General features: G+C 52.5%; 1 protein-coding gene across 15 annotated transcripts in view; it reads left to right on the forward strand.

Moving 5' to 3' along the window:
* GRAMD1B (GRAM domain containing 1B) overlaps positions 1-14,819 on the forward strand; it is an 84,587-nt gene that overhangs the window by 66,950 nt on the left and 2,818 nt on the right. For 13 of the 15 annotated variants that reach the window (XM_042034274.1, XM_042034276.1, XM_042034277.1 and 10 more), the window contains 15 exons: positions 2,749-2,833; positions 3,507-3,610; positions 3,735-3,830; positions 4,197-4,277; positions 6,250-6,365; positions 6,829-6,985; positions 7,541-7,730; positions 8,086-8,229; positions 8,830-8,948; positions 10,283-10,425; positions 11,025-11,128; positions 11,418-11,621; positions 11,798-11,888; positions 13,501-13,512; positions 13,818-13,925. In XM_042034274.1, the coding sequence (XP_041890208.1) occupies positions 2,749-2,833; positions 3,507-3,610; positions 3,735-3,830; positions 4,197-4,277; positions 6,250-6,365; positions 6,829-6,985; positions 7,541-7,730; positions 8,086-8,229; positions 8,830-8,948; positions 10,283-10,425; positions 11,025-11,128; positions 11,418-11,621; positions 11,798-11,888; positions 13,501-13,512; positions 13,818-13,925 (1,754 nt within the window). The remainder of the gene's footprint in view (positions 1-2,748; positions 2,834-3,506; positions 3,611-3,734; positions 3,831-4,196; positions 4,278-6,249; positions 6,366-6,828; positions 6,986-7,540; positions 7,731-8,085; positions 8,230-8,829; positions 8,949-10,282; positions 10,426-11,024; positions 11,129-11,417; positions 11,622-11,797; positions 11,889-13,500; positions 13,513-13,817; positions 13,926-14,819) is intronic. The other 2 variants (XM_042034275.1, XM_042034278.1) reach the window with 1 other exon arrangement.

The raw sequence follows: 14,819 nt of genomic DNA on the forward strand, positions 1-14,819 counted from the left end.
TCCTCACCTGAGCAGGGAGATGGGGAGGCTGGGACTCAGGGCAGAGGGACACAGGGAGTGCCAGCACCCCAGGCAATCTCCTGGATCTGCAGGGAGTTCATTTCCTGGAGGAAGCCCTCGGCCTTCATTTCCAAAGTGACCTGACTAATGAACGAATCCTAAAAAGCTTTATTTTTTGAGGGGAGAAAAGTGGGCTCAGAGATACACCCAGGAGTGGTGCAGCCCCTCAGATTTCTGCCCGTGTGGATCTCCCCTGACTGGTTTCTCCCAGCCACATCCTTCAGCCCGGTCTCTCCTCGCTCCCCTCACGCCTCCCCCAGCACACTCTGTCCAGCAACTTTCCATTACAGGAAACATCTGCTGGGAGGCAGGGCCGAGCCTGGGTTACTGCAGGGCATTGGCCGGCAGAATTCCCCAGCCCCAGTAGCTCGAGGCATGTGCGAGTCATTTTGGGATCTTCCCCAGCCGCCCCTGCCCTGAGAAACACTGAGGCTGCCTCTGAGAGCAGAGAGGGACTGCAGGGCAGGCACTGAGGAGTAAGAATCGCTGCTTTTCTGCTTCCAAAGAGGGGGGAAAAGCTGAACTCTGAGCTGTTTGCCTTCCTGTTGGGTCCTGGAAGCCGCGTGAGTTGCAGCGGGGCTGGCGGCCGGAGCTGTTTGGGGTTGGAGCCGGCACTCGTGGACATTGGCTGTGCTCGGGGGCAGCTCAGGTGCCCTGCACACGCCTGCCAGGGCTGCTGCAGGGGATGCCCACAGCAAGAAGCTGCTGAGGCTGCAGCAGGAGAGCACAGAGGGTGCCCACCAGCACAATTACCCCGATGAGCCTCTTTGGGAAAAGTCCTCTGGAGGGCAAATCCTGGCTCAGATCCTCAGGGACCGCCTCAGATGAGCTGGATGTGGGCAGGAAAGCAGGGGAAGGCACCGAAACTCCTGCCAAGCTGCTGCACCTCTCTCGACTTTGGACATAAACAAGGAGCAGCGGGAGCAGGAAGAGCTGAGTTTGAGTGAGCTGTGCCAGTGCTGAGGGAAGGAGATGGATTCCCTGCTGGAGTGTGGCTCTCTCTGGGATCTTTTCCTGGATCAAGAGCTGCCGTGGTTGCAGTGGGACCCGGAGGGACTTGTGGACTTCTCTCAAGGAAATGTCAGCCCTGGAGCAGATGAAATCCCAGCTGTGAGTGTCTCTAAACTGAACTGTTTGCACCCTGCCAGAGCTGCTGGGGCTGAGCAGAGCCTCTGTTAGGACAGGTTTTAGCCAGGCTGTGTTGGAGGCCCCTCCACATGGAAACTCCTGCTGAGCTGGGCTGCACTGAGCCCCAAAGCTCAGCCCTGTTCCCTACTCTGTCCCTGTCCTGTCTGCTTGTTCCTGGAAATCTTGGGCTTGGGTTCTTGCTGGAGCCCTTCTCAGACCAAGATCTTTTCCAGATGTTCAGGCTGGGAGTTTGGTAAGTGAAATTCATATTTCTGTCATCTGCTGGTTGGCAGATTTTACTCAGGGTGAGATCCCTTCCTTCGGACCCACGGGGCTGGAGCAAGGCTCGGAAGTGCTGAGCTGATGCTGGAATATTTTTGTTTCCAGTCCATTGAGTTGGTGTGAGGAACAGGGAACGCTTTTGGGGGCGAGGGGTTGTCTGTGATTTGACAACCAGCATCGAATCTGCTGTGATTTGACAGCATTTGGCAGCTCTGTGAGGATAATTCTAAATAAACCCTGCATTCCTCCCACCCCTGTGACTCCACCACCATTCTCAAGCTGAAGCTGCCTTCTCTAATCTCAGATTTTTGGGGCCCTTGCTGGAAGGCTCCCACCTTTCTGCCTCGGGAAATCAGTGCCTCTGGAAGAGGATTGTTGGGAAGGAATGGAGATAGAGAGGGAAAAGGTGGTACTCCAGGTGGCTTCTTCTCCATTGGCAGGAGAAAGAGCACTGCAGATTGTCTGGGAGATGTGAACTTGCACCTGCCTCTGATCTGAAGCTCTGCCCTCAGAAGATGTTGTGGCTGTTGGGAGCAGCTGGCACGGGGTGTGGGAGGTGTGGGCAGTCACATCACGGCTCAGTAACCCCAGAGAGGAGCCTGATCGTCCTCCAGCCGACAGCCCCATGTTCCGGAGCCCTTCCCTGAGGCCAGGACACAAAACAAGTGCAGGACACGGTTCAGTCCCTGGGAGAGTCTTTTCAGAGCCCCACTAAAGCGTCCTCACCATCCCAGCACGTGGCTGTGTGTTTGTGTGGTGGGGAGAGGGGTGGGCGTGGGGAATCCTGAGCTCTTGGTGACGGTGGTTGCTCGAACTTCTCTGGCAGGGCCGAATCACCCGTCTTTTCTGGGGTGAATCACTCCTTTTCTGGGGGAAATCACCCCTTTTCTGGGGGAAATCACCCATCTTCTGGGGTAGCTGCGCCGTTCCTGAGGGTTGGCAGGGGACTGATGCATTGCGAGCAGAGCACACGCTGTACCTTGGACAGTGTAGGATTGCAGGGAGAGGGGATTCCTCTGCAGCCACAGCTTGTGCAGGCAGGGGTGCAGCTTTTCTACCCTGGACTTGCTCTTCCAAGTCAGGTTCTCCTCTTCCTCTCACTCCCTGCACTAAAGCCCAAACCCTCCCATCGCCGGGCTGTGATGGGAGCTCCTGGCCTCGCGCTCTGTAAGTGCATCTGATCCCTCTCCTCCTGTACCGAGGTGTTCCCGTTTCCCCACTCCGTGTCCCTGCCCTCCTGGCTGCCCCTCTCTTCACCAGCCCCTCTGTTCCTTGCAGGTGCTGAGTCCGACGTACAAACAGCGGAATGAGGATTTCAGGAAGCTTTTCAAGCAGCTCCCGGACACGGAGCGCCTCATCGTAGGTAAGGCCAGTGCTGTGCTTTGGGGAGGAAATCAGGAATCCATCCAGATTTTCCTTCTCCAGACATTGCCACTGAGGAACAAGGCTGTTCAGTCTGCCTGGAGCACATTTCTGATGGGTTTTGTGTTTTCTGATGGGTTTTCCTCGTTTGGTGAGGAATGACACCTCCCTTTTTCCCAATATCCCTGCTCACACATGGCTGCCCTTCCCAAACCTCATGTCCCAGCTGGTGAGATGCCTGGTGCATGGCATCTGCTCCTGTGTCTTACATAACTGGTGATCCCCTCCCGTGCCTCCTGCTGGTGAATGCTGCCCGGCCTGGCAGAGGGATGGAAATCGTTAGGGATGCTTAAACGGGGGGAGAAATGCCCAGTGACACCGGGAGGCAGAGAGGAGAAGACAGATGAAATCTGGAAATAGCACATGGCATGCTGCAGAGTGACCAGCTGATAAGGCAGGGTCATCAGTCAGGGAGAGAGATTGTCTGTGACGTGCCCTTGGGAGAAGAAAGCCCAGTGGACACAGCAGCAGCTGGGGCTCAGCTCCTGCTGGCCCTGCCTTTGCCTTGCTGTGTTGAGTGGCTTCTCCTCTCCATGCTGCTGCTCATCCTCACCTTTAGGCTGTCCCTCTTTTGGGGTTTGTGCTCCTCACTGACCACTGGTGTTCTCCCACAGATTACTCATGTGCTCTCCAACGAGACATTCTCCTGCAGGGCCGCCTCTACCTCTCCGAGAACTGGATCTGCTTCTACAGCAACATCTTCCGCTGGGAGACGCTGGTAAGGCTCTCCCTCTGCTGCCCTAAAGCTGGGCTTTGTGCTCAGGTTTGCTTTGGAAGGGCTCTTCTGTTGCTTTTCTCACCAGTTTCTCCCTTTCCTGGTGTTTTTCCCCTCCCTGGTGCAGCTGACAGTTCGCTTGAAGGACATCTGCTCCATGACCAAGGAAAAGACAGCACGGCTCATTCCCAATGCCATCCAAGTTTGCACTGACACTGAAAAGGTACCTCCCACACTGCTGGGGCTGCCCCTGTGTGGCTGGCAGGGGAGTTGGAGTGTGGGGTGGGATTTTTCCAAACTGGGGAAATACCCAGGGAAAAGGGCTGGGGGCTGAGCTGGTGCTGAGCTGGGCTGAGGCTGGAGCTCAGGTGTGGGGTGTGGGGCCAGGTAAAGCATCCAGGTTGTCCAGCAGCACATGTCTGGCAGAGCTGTTTCAGGGCTCACTCCCTGGCCTCTCCATGAGCTTCACTCTGTGCTGTGTGGATGGCTCAGTCCAGCTGGATGGTGACCCCAAACAGGCTTGTTGTGTTCTTCCCCTATTTTTTGGCTATTTCTGAACTGATTTTTCTCTCCCTCTCTCCCCATCCAGCACTTTTTTACTTCCTTTGGGGCTCGAGACAGGACGTACATGATGATGTTCAGACTCTGGCAGAATGCTTTGCTTGACAAGGTACAGAAAGACAACCTCAGAGCTGAGCTGGGATGGAAGGGGGGTGATGGATGTGGGCAGGAGCATCACATCTGGCTGAAAAAGCACGTAGGGACAGCAAACACAAGTGTTCAGGCAGAGCAGGCTCGTGACTGCAGATGCAATTCCCTCTTTTTGCAGGGAATTCCATGCTGTACACACACAGTTGGTGCCACTCTGCTGAGGAGTGGAATGGGGGTCTCAGGAGGGAATTTTTCGGAAGCCTGTGATTCCACAGTGAAGCAGCACTCAGGAAAGCAGTTCAAAAAGCAGCAGAAATAACTCACTGTGCAGGCAGAGCTCTCAGTCAGTCTGTGCTCCAGAAGTGTGGAGATGCAGACAGGGCAGAAAATGAGTGTTCAGGGCATCCCAAATCCAAGTGAGGGCAGTGGTGGGTGCAGGGTGCTCTGGCTAAGGGCTCAGTGGGTTGGGTTTTAAAATAAATTTGCTCCTTCTGTGCCAGAGGCCCTGTAAATCCTATATTTGATCCGAGTATCTGTTCCACAGTGTGTGGGGTATTTCTGGCCTCTGTGCAGCAGCAAGCCTGATGTTACAGTGCTCCCAGCATTTCGGGATGTCCTGGCTGGAGTTCAGGCCATGCTGGAACACTGGAGGAATGAAGCACCAGGAATACCCTGTCCCAAAAATTGGGGTAGGATTTAGGAGGAGAAGGGATCACCTTGCCTCGGGCAGGCTGTGCTGTTCCATAGGCTGTAAACTGAGCAGCCTTTTGAAGTTCCCAACGAAATTCAGTGCCCTTGGTCTCAAGGTGAAGGCAAAAGGGAACTGAGACAGGGATAAAGACAGGAAGCACTTCCAGAGCTCTTTTTCCAGATGTGGGGTCCGTGGCTGGCAGGAGAGGGGGGAGAAAGAACTGAGTCCAATTTTCCTGATAAGACATGGATGTGAGTTCATGTGTTGTGGGAAGGAGGTGGAACAGTCAGACATTCTTCTGGATGAAAGTTCCTCATTAGAGGCTTTTTTCCAATGCTTTTGGTTGCTGCTTTGGGGAGCCAGATGAAAAAATTCCTGCCTTATCCCGTGCAGTTACTATGGGAAGAAATTCGAGCCAGCAGCTCCGAAGTTCACCGGATTTGTTTCCCTTCATTACCAAGAAATCTTTGTCGTTGGTCATAAGTTTCTCATGGGTAAAAATCCCCTTTCATCCCTGTATCACATCTTTAAATCACAAGTTTTCCTGCCCCGTTTTTCAGAGCTCATGTCACAGTCATGTGGTGATCACTGACCTGTATCCCTAAAATCTGGGCTTTTTTCAATGCTCTGCATAATTCATTTTCTCTTTCCATCTGCAGTATATACTTTTCACAGGGGTGTCCGGTGACACAAACTCCTTTTGATTCCAAACTGCAGCAGGAAATGTTTTTCCTCGTTGCTGTTTGAGATCATTTTCCCTGCAGCTGGGATTGTTCAAGCAGCTTTAATTTAAACAAAATTGAAGGAGAAAAAAAGAACCTCGTAAGGTGTCGGGGCTTGGTGGAGCAGCAGACATTAAATGGAGGCACAGCAGAAGAGGAAATGCAGGTTTAGTGCTTTCATTTTAACATTCCAGCATTGTTTAGTGGGAAATCTCATCCATGTGCTGCTCTGGGTGTAGCTTTCTGGTACTTCTAGGTAACAGGAGATTGTGGCATGGAAAAATAACAGTGTCAGGTTTTGGGGCAGAACGGGGGCTGGTGGTGGAGGGTTATTGGTGACAGGGCCTGTTGGTGCTCGATGGGGGCAATCTCTAGGCCAGAGATTAACGAAGTAAACTCCATAAAATGGAAATTCACAGAGCTGAGCCCATAGAAAGCCTCTCACCTCCCTGTATCAGAATCTCTCACTTCCCCTTTCAGGGCAAGGAATGCCCTCCTCCTCCTGGTAGTTCCAAACTTCCAGTGTATTCTAGCATTCTTGGGTGCAAACGGGTTGTGTTCTGTATTCCCTGTCTCAGCCTCTGTGTCCCAAGGAGCTCTGGCACTTTGTCCACCAGTGTTATGGGAACGAGCTGGGCCTGACCAGTGATGATGAAGACTATGTGCCTCCTGATGATGACTTCAACACCATGGGGTGAGTGGGGAGTGCTGAGCTCTGCCGGGGAGGGAGGAAAGGTGGCCCCAGGAGAGCAGGGTGTGCTGCATGCCTCAGAGGGCTGCTTGTCCTGAGAGATTCTGGGGTCTGGCCAAGTGTTTGCTCTGAAATGGGTGATGCCCAAAAAGCTGGAAGTGTAGCATTTCCTTCTGGAGGCTGGGAGGGACTGGAATGCCTGCTGAACCAGCTGAGCAATTCTAGAAATGCCAAAGCATCCCAGTCACAAGGCCAGGCAGGGCTACATGGCCAGAAAATGCTGATGCTTGCCAGTGCCTGTATAAACACCCAAAAAACTGGGGCTTGCTCTCCCCTGCACTGAGCCATTCCTGCTTCTGGACAGCCCTGAGACTTCATAGCAACGTTCTCACTTGCTCTGTGTGTGCAGCTGTAGCTGTTGTGAGAGGGATAACCATAAAAACCTGTGTTCTCTGTGGCGTCCCAGCTACTGCGAAGAAATCCCCGTGGAGGAGAATGAAGTCAACGACAGCTCCTCCAAGAGCAGCATGGAGGCCAAGCCAGAAGCCAGCCCTCAGCTGCCAAAGAAATCTGTCACTGCCAGCACCCTGACCTCCACGGGCAGCAGCGAAGCCCCAGCCTCAGTGAGTTTTCTCCCTCCCCTGGCAGCAGGAATTCCTTTTCCCTGGGATCGTATGGGGTTTGTTTATCCTCCAGCTCCTCTTCCACTGCTGCTGACTTCAGCCCCTGCTCAGTGATGTTGTCACTGGGCCTCTCAGCAGCAAGAGCACTTTCTGTACTTCTGGATGAAAAGTCCTGGGGCATAAGGAGGTTATAAATGCTTCTCTACCTTCAGTTATTCCCTGGAGAACTGCGTGTGCCCTCCTGGTATTACGGCAGAGCAGACCTTGTATAGATACCACCTCAGGTTCTTTTAGCTTATTCAGGAGCAGAACCAGTATTGGACAGTATTGTGCTTGTCTGAACAAAAATCCTTGTGGTGCCCAAAGTCTGAACACTGATTTTTGGAGAGGAGGTGTTACAAACGCTGTATGGCAAACATCCTCCTCTCTCTATTTAATTTCCAGGTATGTCAAGGCCAAATACTCTGAAATTGGCTCACAAATGTGAGGTTTTTTGAAATAAACCCCATCCCCAGGTGCTGATCTTGCCCTTGTTATGCCCTGTGCTTGCTGCAGTTTGATGGAGTGCTCCCAGAGGAGGAGGAGGCAGTGGCAGAGAGTCCTGTGGAGAAAGACCTTGGCATTGCCAACATCATGGGAGAGAAGATCGACATCATTGGCCCTGTGAACTCCCCCTCCCTGGACTTCAATGACAACGAAGACATTCCCACGGAGCTCAGTGACTCCTCAGACACCCACGATGAAGGTTGGTGGGGAAAGACCCTTCCATCAGGGGTGTTTCCAGCCTTTTCCTGTGAGGGAATGGAGTGGCACCTACTGCAGTCCTTTTCTGGACTCTGGGAGCTCTGAAGACGCAAAGAATTCCCATTGTGGGCTGCAGGAGGTGAATGCGTTTAAATTTCAGGATGTCCCTAAAGTAAGCTGTGTAATTAATTACCCCTTCTGATCTTCCAACTCTTGCCCTGGGGTCAGTGCAAGAAGAGGGTTAGAAGTCCCTCCTTCGGGTTCCTTCTGAAATACCGAGGTCCTGGTGCTGTGGAAGCACATTCTCCATCATCCTGGAGGGTCACAGCTGGACCCTGAGGTCTCTTTGCCCACAGGGGAAGTCCAGGCCTTTTATGAGGACCTGAACGGGCGCCAGTACGTGAACGAGGTGTTCAACTTCAGCGTGGACAAGCTCTACGACCTGCTCTTCACCGACTCCCAGTTCCAGAGGGACTTCATGGAGCAGCGCCGCTTCTCGGGTGAGCTGCTGCTGCTGGAGCTCCCGCAGGGGCTGCAGGGGGAAGGGCTCTGCCTTGGAGGGGGAATTTTGCCTGGTTGGGTGACATTCTGAGCAGATTTTGGGACAGCGTGGTCTGTGCTGGCAGTAACCAAAAGCAGGCAGAGCCTGTGTGCCCATCTGGTTTCATTTTCTAACACTAGAATGGCTTTTTTAATGGAAAAACCAGATTTTCTTATTTTTTATCATCACCTGCGGCCTGAGCCTCAGTTCGAGGCTTAACAGTGTGAGGGAAAAGCTCTTCCAGCTCCCCCCTGACGCTGGCACGGACAGAGCTGCACAGAGAATCCCTTGGCATGCCGGAGTCCTCCTCTCCCTGTGACTGTAGGTTTGCTGAAGGAGGTGGATCCCCAGCCTCTCCCTCTTTCCCTGCACTTGAAAGAGGGGAAAATAATCACATTAAGCACAGGAGCCCTTTGTTTCACACTCAGTTGAGCTCTAGAGCAGCCAAGGGGAAGGAAATACCATCCCCAGCTTGGCTGTATGGTTATGCCTTTCCCCAGGGGACTGACCAGAAGTCCCTCTCCAGTTACTTGACTGGAATATTGCTTTGTCCTCTCAGATATTATCTTTCACCCCTGGAAGAAGGAGGAAAATGGCAATCAGACCAGAGTGATCCTGTACACCATCACCCTCACCAACCCTCTGGCCCCCAAAACTGCCACAGTCACTGAGACCCAGGTAGGTGAAAGGGGAGCGGGGCTGGGGTCTTGGTAGAAACTGCTCTGACAGATATTTTCTTCTCCTGAGCATGTTTTTGTAGTCCCTGTCCGTTTTCCTGGACACATTTCCTTGATTTAACTTGCTGCAGCCATGAATGGTTAATCTTGCACTGGATTGCAAGGAAATCACCAGAAATTTCCCAGCAAAAGCAGAGGAGTTTGTGAACAGGGCAGCACATTTTAACAACTGTTTTTCTCATCCACACCAGTGTTTTTTGAGCTGTGGTCAGCCCAGCAGATCTGACTCAAGGAAGTCAGATACTGCCTGGCCAGTCCTTCTCACAGCTCCACGGAGAGTTGTGGATTTTTTATGATGATGAGGACAGTGAGATGATCTGTTCAGAATGGTGAAAAAGGGAGCACCTGTAATGCACTGAGAGGAGCCAGGTTGGCTGTATCTAGCAGTGCTTGCGACTGGAGAGGGAGGAAAAGCCTCTTTCCATGGGCAGAGGTGTGTTCCAGTGGCCAAGGGTAAATACTGAGAGTGGGCTTTAGGGATTGCTGAGCACCACATTTCAGGGAGAGAGGATCCCAGCAGCAAGGTGTAGCTTGTGAGGGTGGGAGGAAAGATGCTGGAGAGAAGGAAAGTGTGCAGGGAAGAGAAAGGAGAGGGGAGAGCAAAGGGATGAACAAAGGGAACAGCACACTCACACAAACAAGTGAGATTGTGGCTTATTTAGTTCTGGCTTTGGGCTCAACCACCAAGGCACACCCTGTGTGTCCTCACTGCAGAGCTGAGTGGGAATAGGCTGCAGGAAAAGCCATGTTTTGTCCAGGGATCTGTGCTTAACTCTGTCTGTCTGTCCTCTGGGTGAGGTTTTCTCTGGAGCAAAGGGAAAAGCACACAGGAGCACTTAAAAGAGGAAAGTGATGTGTTTTTATGGTGTTCAGAATGACAGAATAATTTATGCTAGAAAAGATCCCTGCTCAAAGCAGGGCCTCCTCTGGTTTTAGCTCAGGTGGGTCCCTGACAAGGTATCAGAAGAGAGGTCACCCTTGGAAAGGTCCCAGCAGCCTGGTCCCCACATGGCACTGTGTGTGACACCTCTGCTGCAGAGTCCTGGGGCCTGAGCTGCTGGAACTGAATGCCCTTTCTAAAATGTGCCCATGGGAAGCATCTGGGTGAAACCTTTGGTTTCCTCAGCCTTCCCTTCGGGGTGAGCTGTTCACAGCAGAGCTGGGGCAGGGGCGGGGGGGTGTCTCCTGTTTGCAAAGTGCTGCTGAAGGTGCCAATCGCTCAGAGCCGTGTCCTGACCACACTCAGAGCTGCCTTGCACACTGTTTTTCCTGCAGACAATGTACAAAGCCAGCCAGGAGAGCGAGTGCTATGTCATAGATGCAGAGGTGCTAACTCACGACGTCCCCTACCACGATTATTTCTACACCATTAACCGCTACACGTTGACTCGTGTTGCCAGAAACAAAAGCCGACTCAGGTACCTCTCCTGGGGGGTGAATGATGAGCAAAAGGCACCTTTGGGAAGGAGTTTTGCTGTTTGGGGGTGGTAGGAGGGGCTGAGGGGGTTATTTCTTTGTCCTGTTGCTTGGACACTGCTGTCACGAGGATTTTCACCTGCTGGGGTGACATCGAGCAAACATCAGGTGCAGAGGAGTTACAGCTGCATCAGGGAGAGGATTTACAGACTTTTCTTGCCTCTTTGGTGGATGCAGGGGTTTGCAGAGCCTGTTATCCCATGCAGCCTGTGATAAGCTACAGGATGAACTTCCTGGGACTGTGCTTGGCGGGAGAAGCAGAGGAACTGGGTACTGGGAAGAGCTATATCCGTGTGACTCTGTGTGACTTCAGTAATGATAATCCAAATGTCTGCCAAATGTCTCTCTTGGGAGAGGCTCTTCCTGCCTTTGGAAGGACTTTTCCAGCAGTGCTTCTCCTCTGGAAACATGAGGGGCTGAGACCATTCCAGAAATAACAGTGTGCATGATTATTTCCTGGATTTACACTGGCAGAGATTGGGAACTGACATCACCCCCGGAAGCAAAACCAGGGGAATGACCGTCCTTTGTCTCCTCACAGGGTTTCCACAGAATTACGCTACAGGAAACAGCCTTGGGGGCTGGTGAAATCCTTCATTGAGAAGAATTTTTGGAGCGGCCTGGAAGATTATTTCCGTCATTTGGGTAAGAGTGGCAATGACAGCGGCACTTGTGTTTCCCTGGGAGTGGGCAGCATGATCCAGCCTTGGGGTGGCTTATAGAAGGGGCTACCATGGCATTTGTTGGTTTTACCTGCTGGAATGAATCAGGCCATCAAATCCTGCTCTCCGTCAGGCAGTGTGGTTTGGCAGAAGGTGTGAGGAATGTGGCACACAAACCTCTCAAACCCTGCCAACTTCTTTGGCCCAGCAGAGGGGTTAAACCTCTCTCTCTGCAAAGCCACACCTCTTAACGCTCCCCCTTGGTGCTGCAGAGAGCGAGCTGACCAAAACAGAGAGCACGTACCTGGCTGAGGTGCACAGACAATCCCCCAAAGAGAAGGTGAGCAAGCAATCCACGGTGCGCCGGCGGAAACGCGCCCACGCGCACCTGCGGGTGCCACACCTGGAGGAGGTGCTCAGCCCCGTCACCACCCCCACGGATGAGGAGGTTGCCCATCGAATCAAGCACGTGGCAGGTGAGCAGCTGCAGACCCCACAGCCTTGGGGATGGGGACAAATGGGGGCTTTGTCACAGAGGGTGGATGGCAGGAGGCGCAGGGAGGATGTGTTGGGGTGAGATGGAGGGGTGGGTAGAGGATCAGGGGTTGCCCCTTCCCTATTTCCCAATCCCAAATGCACCCCATCTCCTCAGGTTCCACTCAGACACGGCACATCCCTGAGGAGAGCCCCAGTGGCTTCCACCTGCAGAGTGTCTCCAAGCTGCTCCTTGTCATCAGCTTTGTGTAAGTGATGATTTTTTCTGCTTTCCTTCCCAGTCAGCCTTAAACATCTTTGGTTTGTCTGTGTTCCTGGAGTTCTGGGCTCCCTTCTCTCCTTTCCCCTCAGTTTTTCCCTTGTTTTAACCAAACATGGGCTTTGCAGACCTGTTCTGGGAGTCCTAGAGGCAGGTCTGGGACCTGGCTGGGACAGTGATGATCAGGACAGCGGCAGCTGTGCAAGAAGAGAGGAGTCAATACCTACAAGAGAAGAAATCCACCAAATACCAGGGGTTTATTTTTTATTTCAGGGATGCAGTTCAGAGATTTTCAATGGCATATAGAAACTGTGTGCATGGGGGTAATTTAAAATAAGGGATTTAATTGCTGACAAACGAGCTGGTATCATGGACAATGACTCTGCAAAGCTCTCTGGGAATCACTGGGCTACCACAACAGGGCTCAGTGTCTGGTCTGGCAAAACCTTTCCATGTCTGGTCCTGGGCAGTGATTTTGAAAAGAGGCACAGTCAGAAAGCAGCTGAGATGCTTTCTGCACAATATGTAAAGAAACACCTGAAGCACGAGAGGTTGGTGTGAGTTCCTTAGCTCAGCAGCAGGAGCTCCTTGGTTTGGGTGTCTTTCCTGGCACGTCTTTCAGGATTGGTAGTCTTGGACTGGGATGTGTGCTCCAAGCGAGCTGGGAATGGGTCCCTCACATCCCTGTGGCTCAGTTTAATACCTAAATTCAGTGTATTTACTGTTCCTCTGCCCTGGGGCTGACAGCAGGCTTCACGTAGTGCTGCAGTGCTTGCTGGGCAGGTGCTGTGGAGCAGAACAGCCTAAAGCACTGATCCAGGCTTTTCTGACTTGGGCTCAGCTTCTCCTGAAGCTCCACCCAGCTTTCAGAGAGGTGGGGAGGAGCTGGGATTTAGGGACTGAAATGACGGTTCAAGCTGAGCTCCTTCCAGTGTTTCCTGGTCCCAGAGGGGACACACAGGTTTGCAGCAGCACCCAGCCACTGATAAATGAGGTGGTGTAAGGCACTGTCAGGATGAGAACATAGCAAGAAGGTACAGAAGCTTTATGCCGGTGTCTCCTGATGGCTTCACTTGGGTCACAGAGCCCTCTGTGGTATTTCCAGAATACTCCTCTGGCCAGTTGCCATCCGCCTGACTGAACTGGCCATAGTGGGCCATTCTTCCAGCAAAATAGCAGCACTATTCAGAGCCAGGCACCAGCCTGGCATTTTGGAATCTGCTCCTGGGGAGGGGTGGAAATGCCTGCGTGTGGTGGGGGGGTGAGAGGAGCGGTGCAGGAGCTGGGCAGGGCACGGCCGGGGTGTGTTCCCAGTGCCTGGGGGTGGGAATGGGGAGGGCTGGATGTGAACACGTGTGGGGGGGGTGTGTGTCACACAGTGCCTGCATGGCCACCTGCGGTCCCCAGGAGCTCAGCTGTGCTCAGGGAACTTCACCGCCAGTGCAGGCACACGGATCCCTGTCTGTCCTTCCTGCCTCTCCTCCCGCTGCTCCTTTCTCCTGCCCCCTGCGCTGTCTGAGCCTCCTCCTCTCAGCCCAGTTCGTGTCAGTCCGTTTCTAACCTGCAGCTGCTCCGTCTTTTCTCTTCCCTGCTCCCATTAGGATCTGTTTCAGGTACTGTCTCTCTCTTTTTTTACCTCTTTACTCTCCCATTTCCTTCCCTTTCTCTGCATTCAGCGCATCCACTCACCCAGCCTGTTCTGTCTGAGCTGCCATCCCCGTCTCTCTGTCTGTCTGTCCTCACACATTTCTTCCACGAGGTGAAGTTTTGGGTGCTCACTCAGATTAAATCCCTACTCACAGCATGGACTGGGCCTCAGACACCTTCCCAAAGCGCCCTGGGTGTTGTCCCAGGTGTTCCTGGCTGCAATGAGCTGTGAAATGCTCCTGAACTGGCTGTTTGCTTGCTTTCCTTGCAGTCTGGTGCTGCTGGTCATTCTCAACATGATGCTGTTCTACAAACTCTGGATGTTGGAATACACCACGCAGACGCTCACGGCGTGGCAGGGCCTGAGGCTGCAGGAGAGGTACAGCCACGCCTGCTGGGGCTTTCCTTGTTTCTCTTGGATGTCAGAGGCTTTCCCGGCACACCAGAGCTCTGGGCTCTCATTTTTGTGTAAAACAGGTGAAGCTGAAGGGCCGTGAGCATTTCCACTGCAGTTCAAGAGCAGAGTTAAGGCCATTCTGCTTCTTCCCAGCACCCCGTGGAACAGAGGATGCTCTGTGAATAAATGTTGAGCGATTTTGGGCCAAGGTGGTCACTTTCCCATCCTTTGATGGCCAAACTTCCCTGTGTATGGAAAGTAGAGTCTTAGAATGATCCCTTTGTGCTCAGAGGAGAATTTGGGCCTGTGACACACACACTGTTAGGTTTGTGTTTTGGAAGGTGTGGGTCCAGATATCAGCAGTGTGTCCTGCCTGAATGGTCTCTGGTCTATTTTTAGCGGTTGAGAACATCCTGATTCCACTTTTGTGAGGTGTTTTTGTCCCCTTGTGTCCCTTTTTTGGAGTCCCAGTTGTTCCCTTGCTACACTGGGTTTGACTTTAGGCATCCATAGCCATGTGCTACCACTGTGTTAGAAGTTTTTGCTTTATTTGTGCTACTTCTCCTCCTTAAGAGAGGCAATTATTACTTCCCCACAGACTGATACTTTAAGTGGTTATAGGCACTTTAAGTGATTTTATCTTTCTCTGTTGCTCTTGGTGTTTATTCAGACTACTACAATAGTATTTAATACAGAACTTATGTCCTGTTTGCACAGCGTCATGTGCGAGTGCTGGAATTATGTGGGTGGCTCCACATGGGTAATTTTTGTGTTGCAGCCACAATTGCTGTGGAAGCATCTGAAGCCATCCAAGCACCTGGAATGCTTCCATCTGTCCTGATTCCACTCGCCTCAGTTCTGTTCTGGGGCCTTAAA

Source organism: Corvus kubaryi, unplaced genomic scaffold (assembly GCF_017639235.1).
Source record: "Corvus kubaryi isolate FWS band 111438036 unplaced genomic scaffold, C.kubaryi_AGA036_p1.0 37367, whole genome shotgun sequence".
Lineage (NCBI taxonomy): Eukaryota > Metazoa > Chordata > Aves > Passeriformes > Corvidae > Corvus > Corvus kubaryi.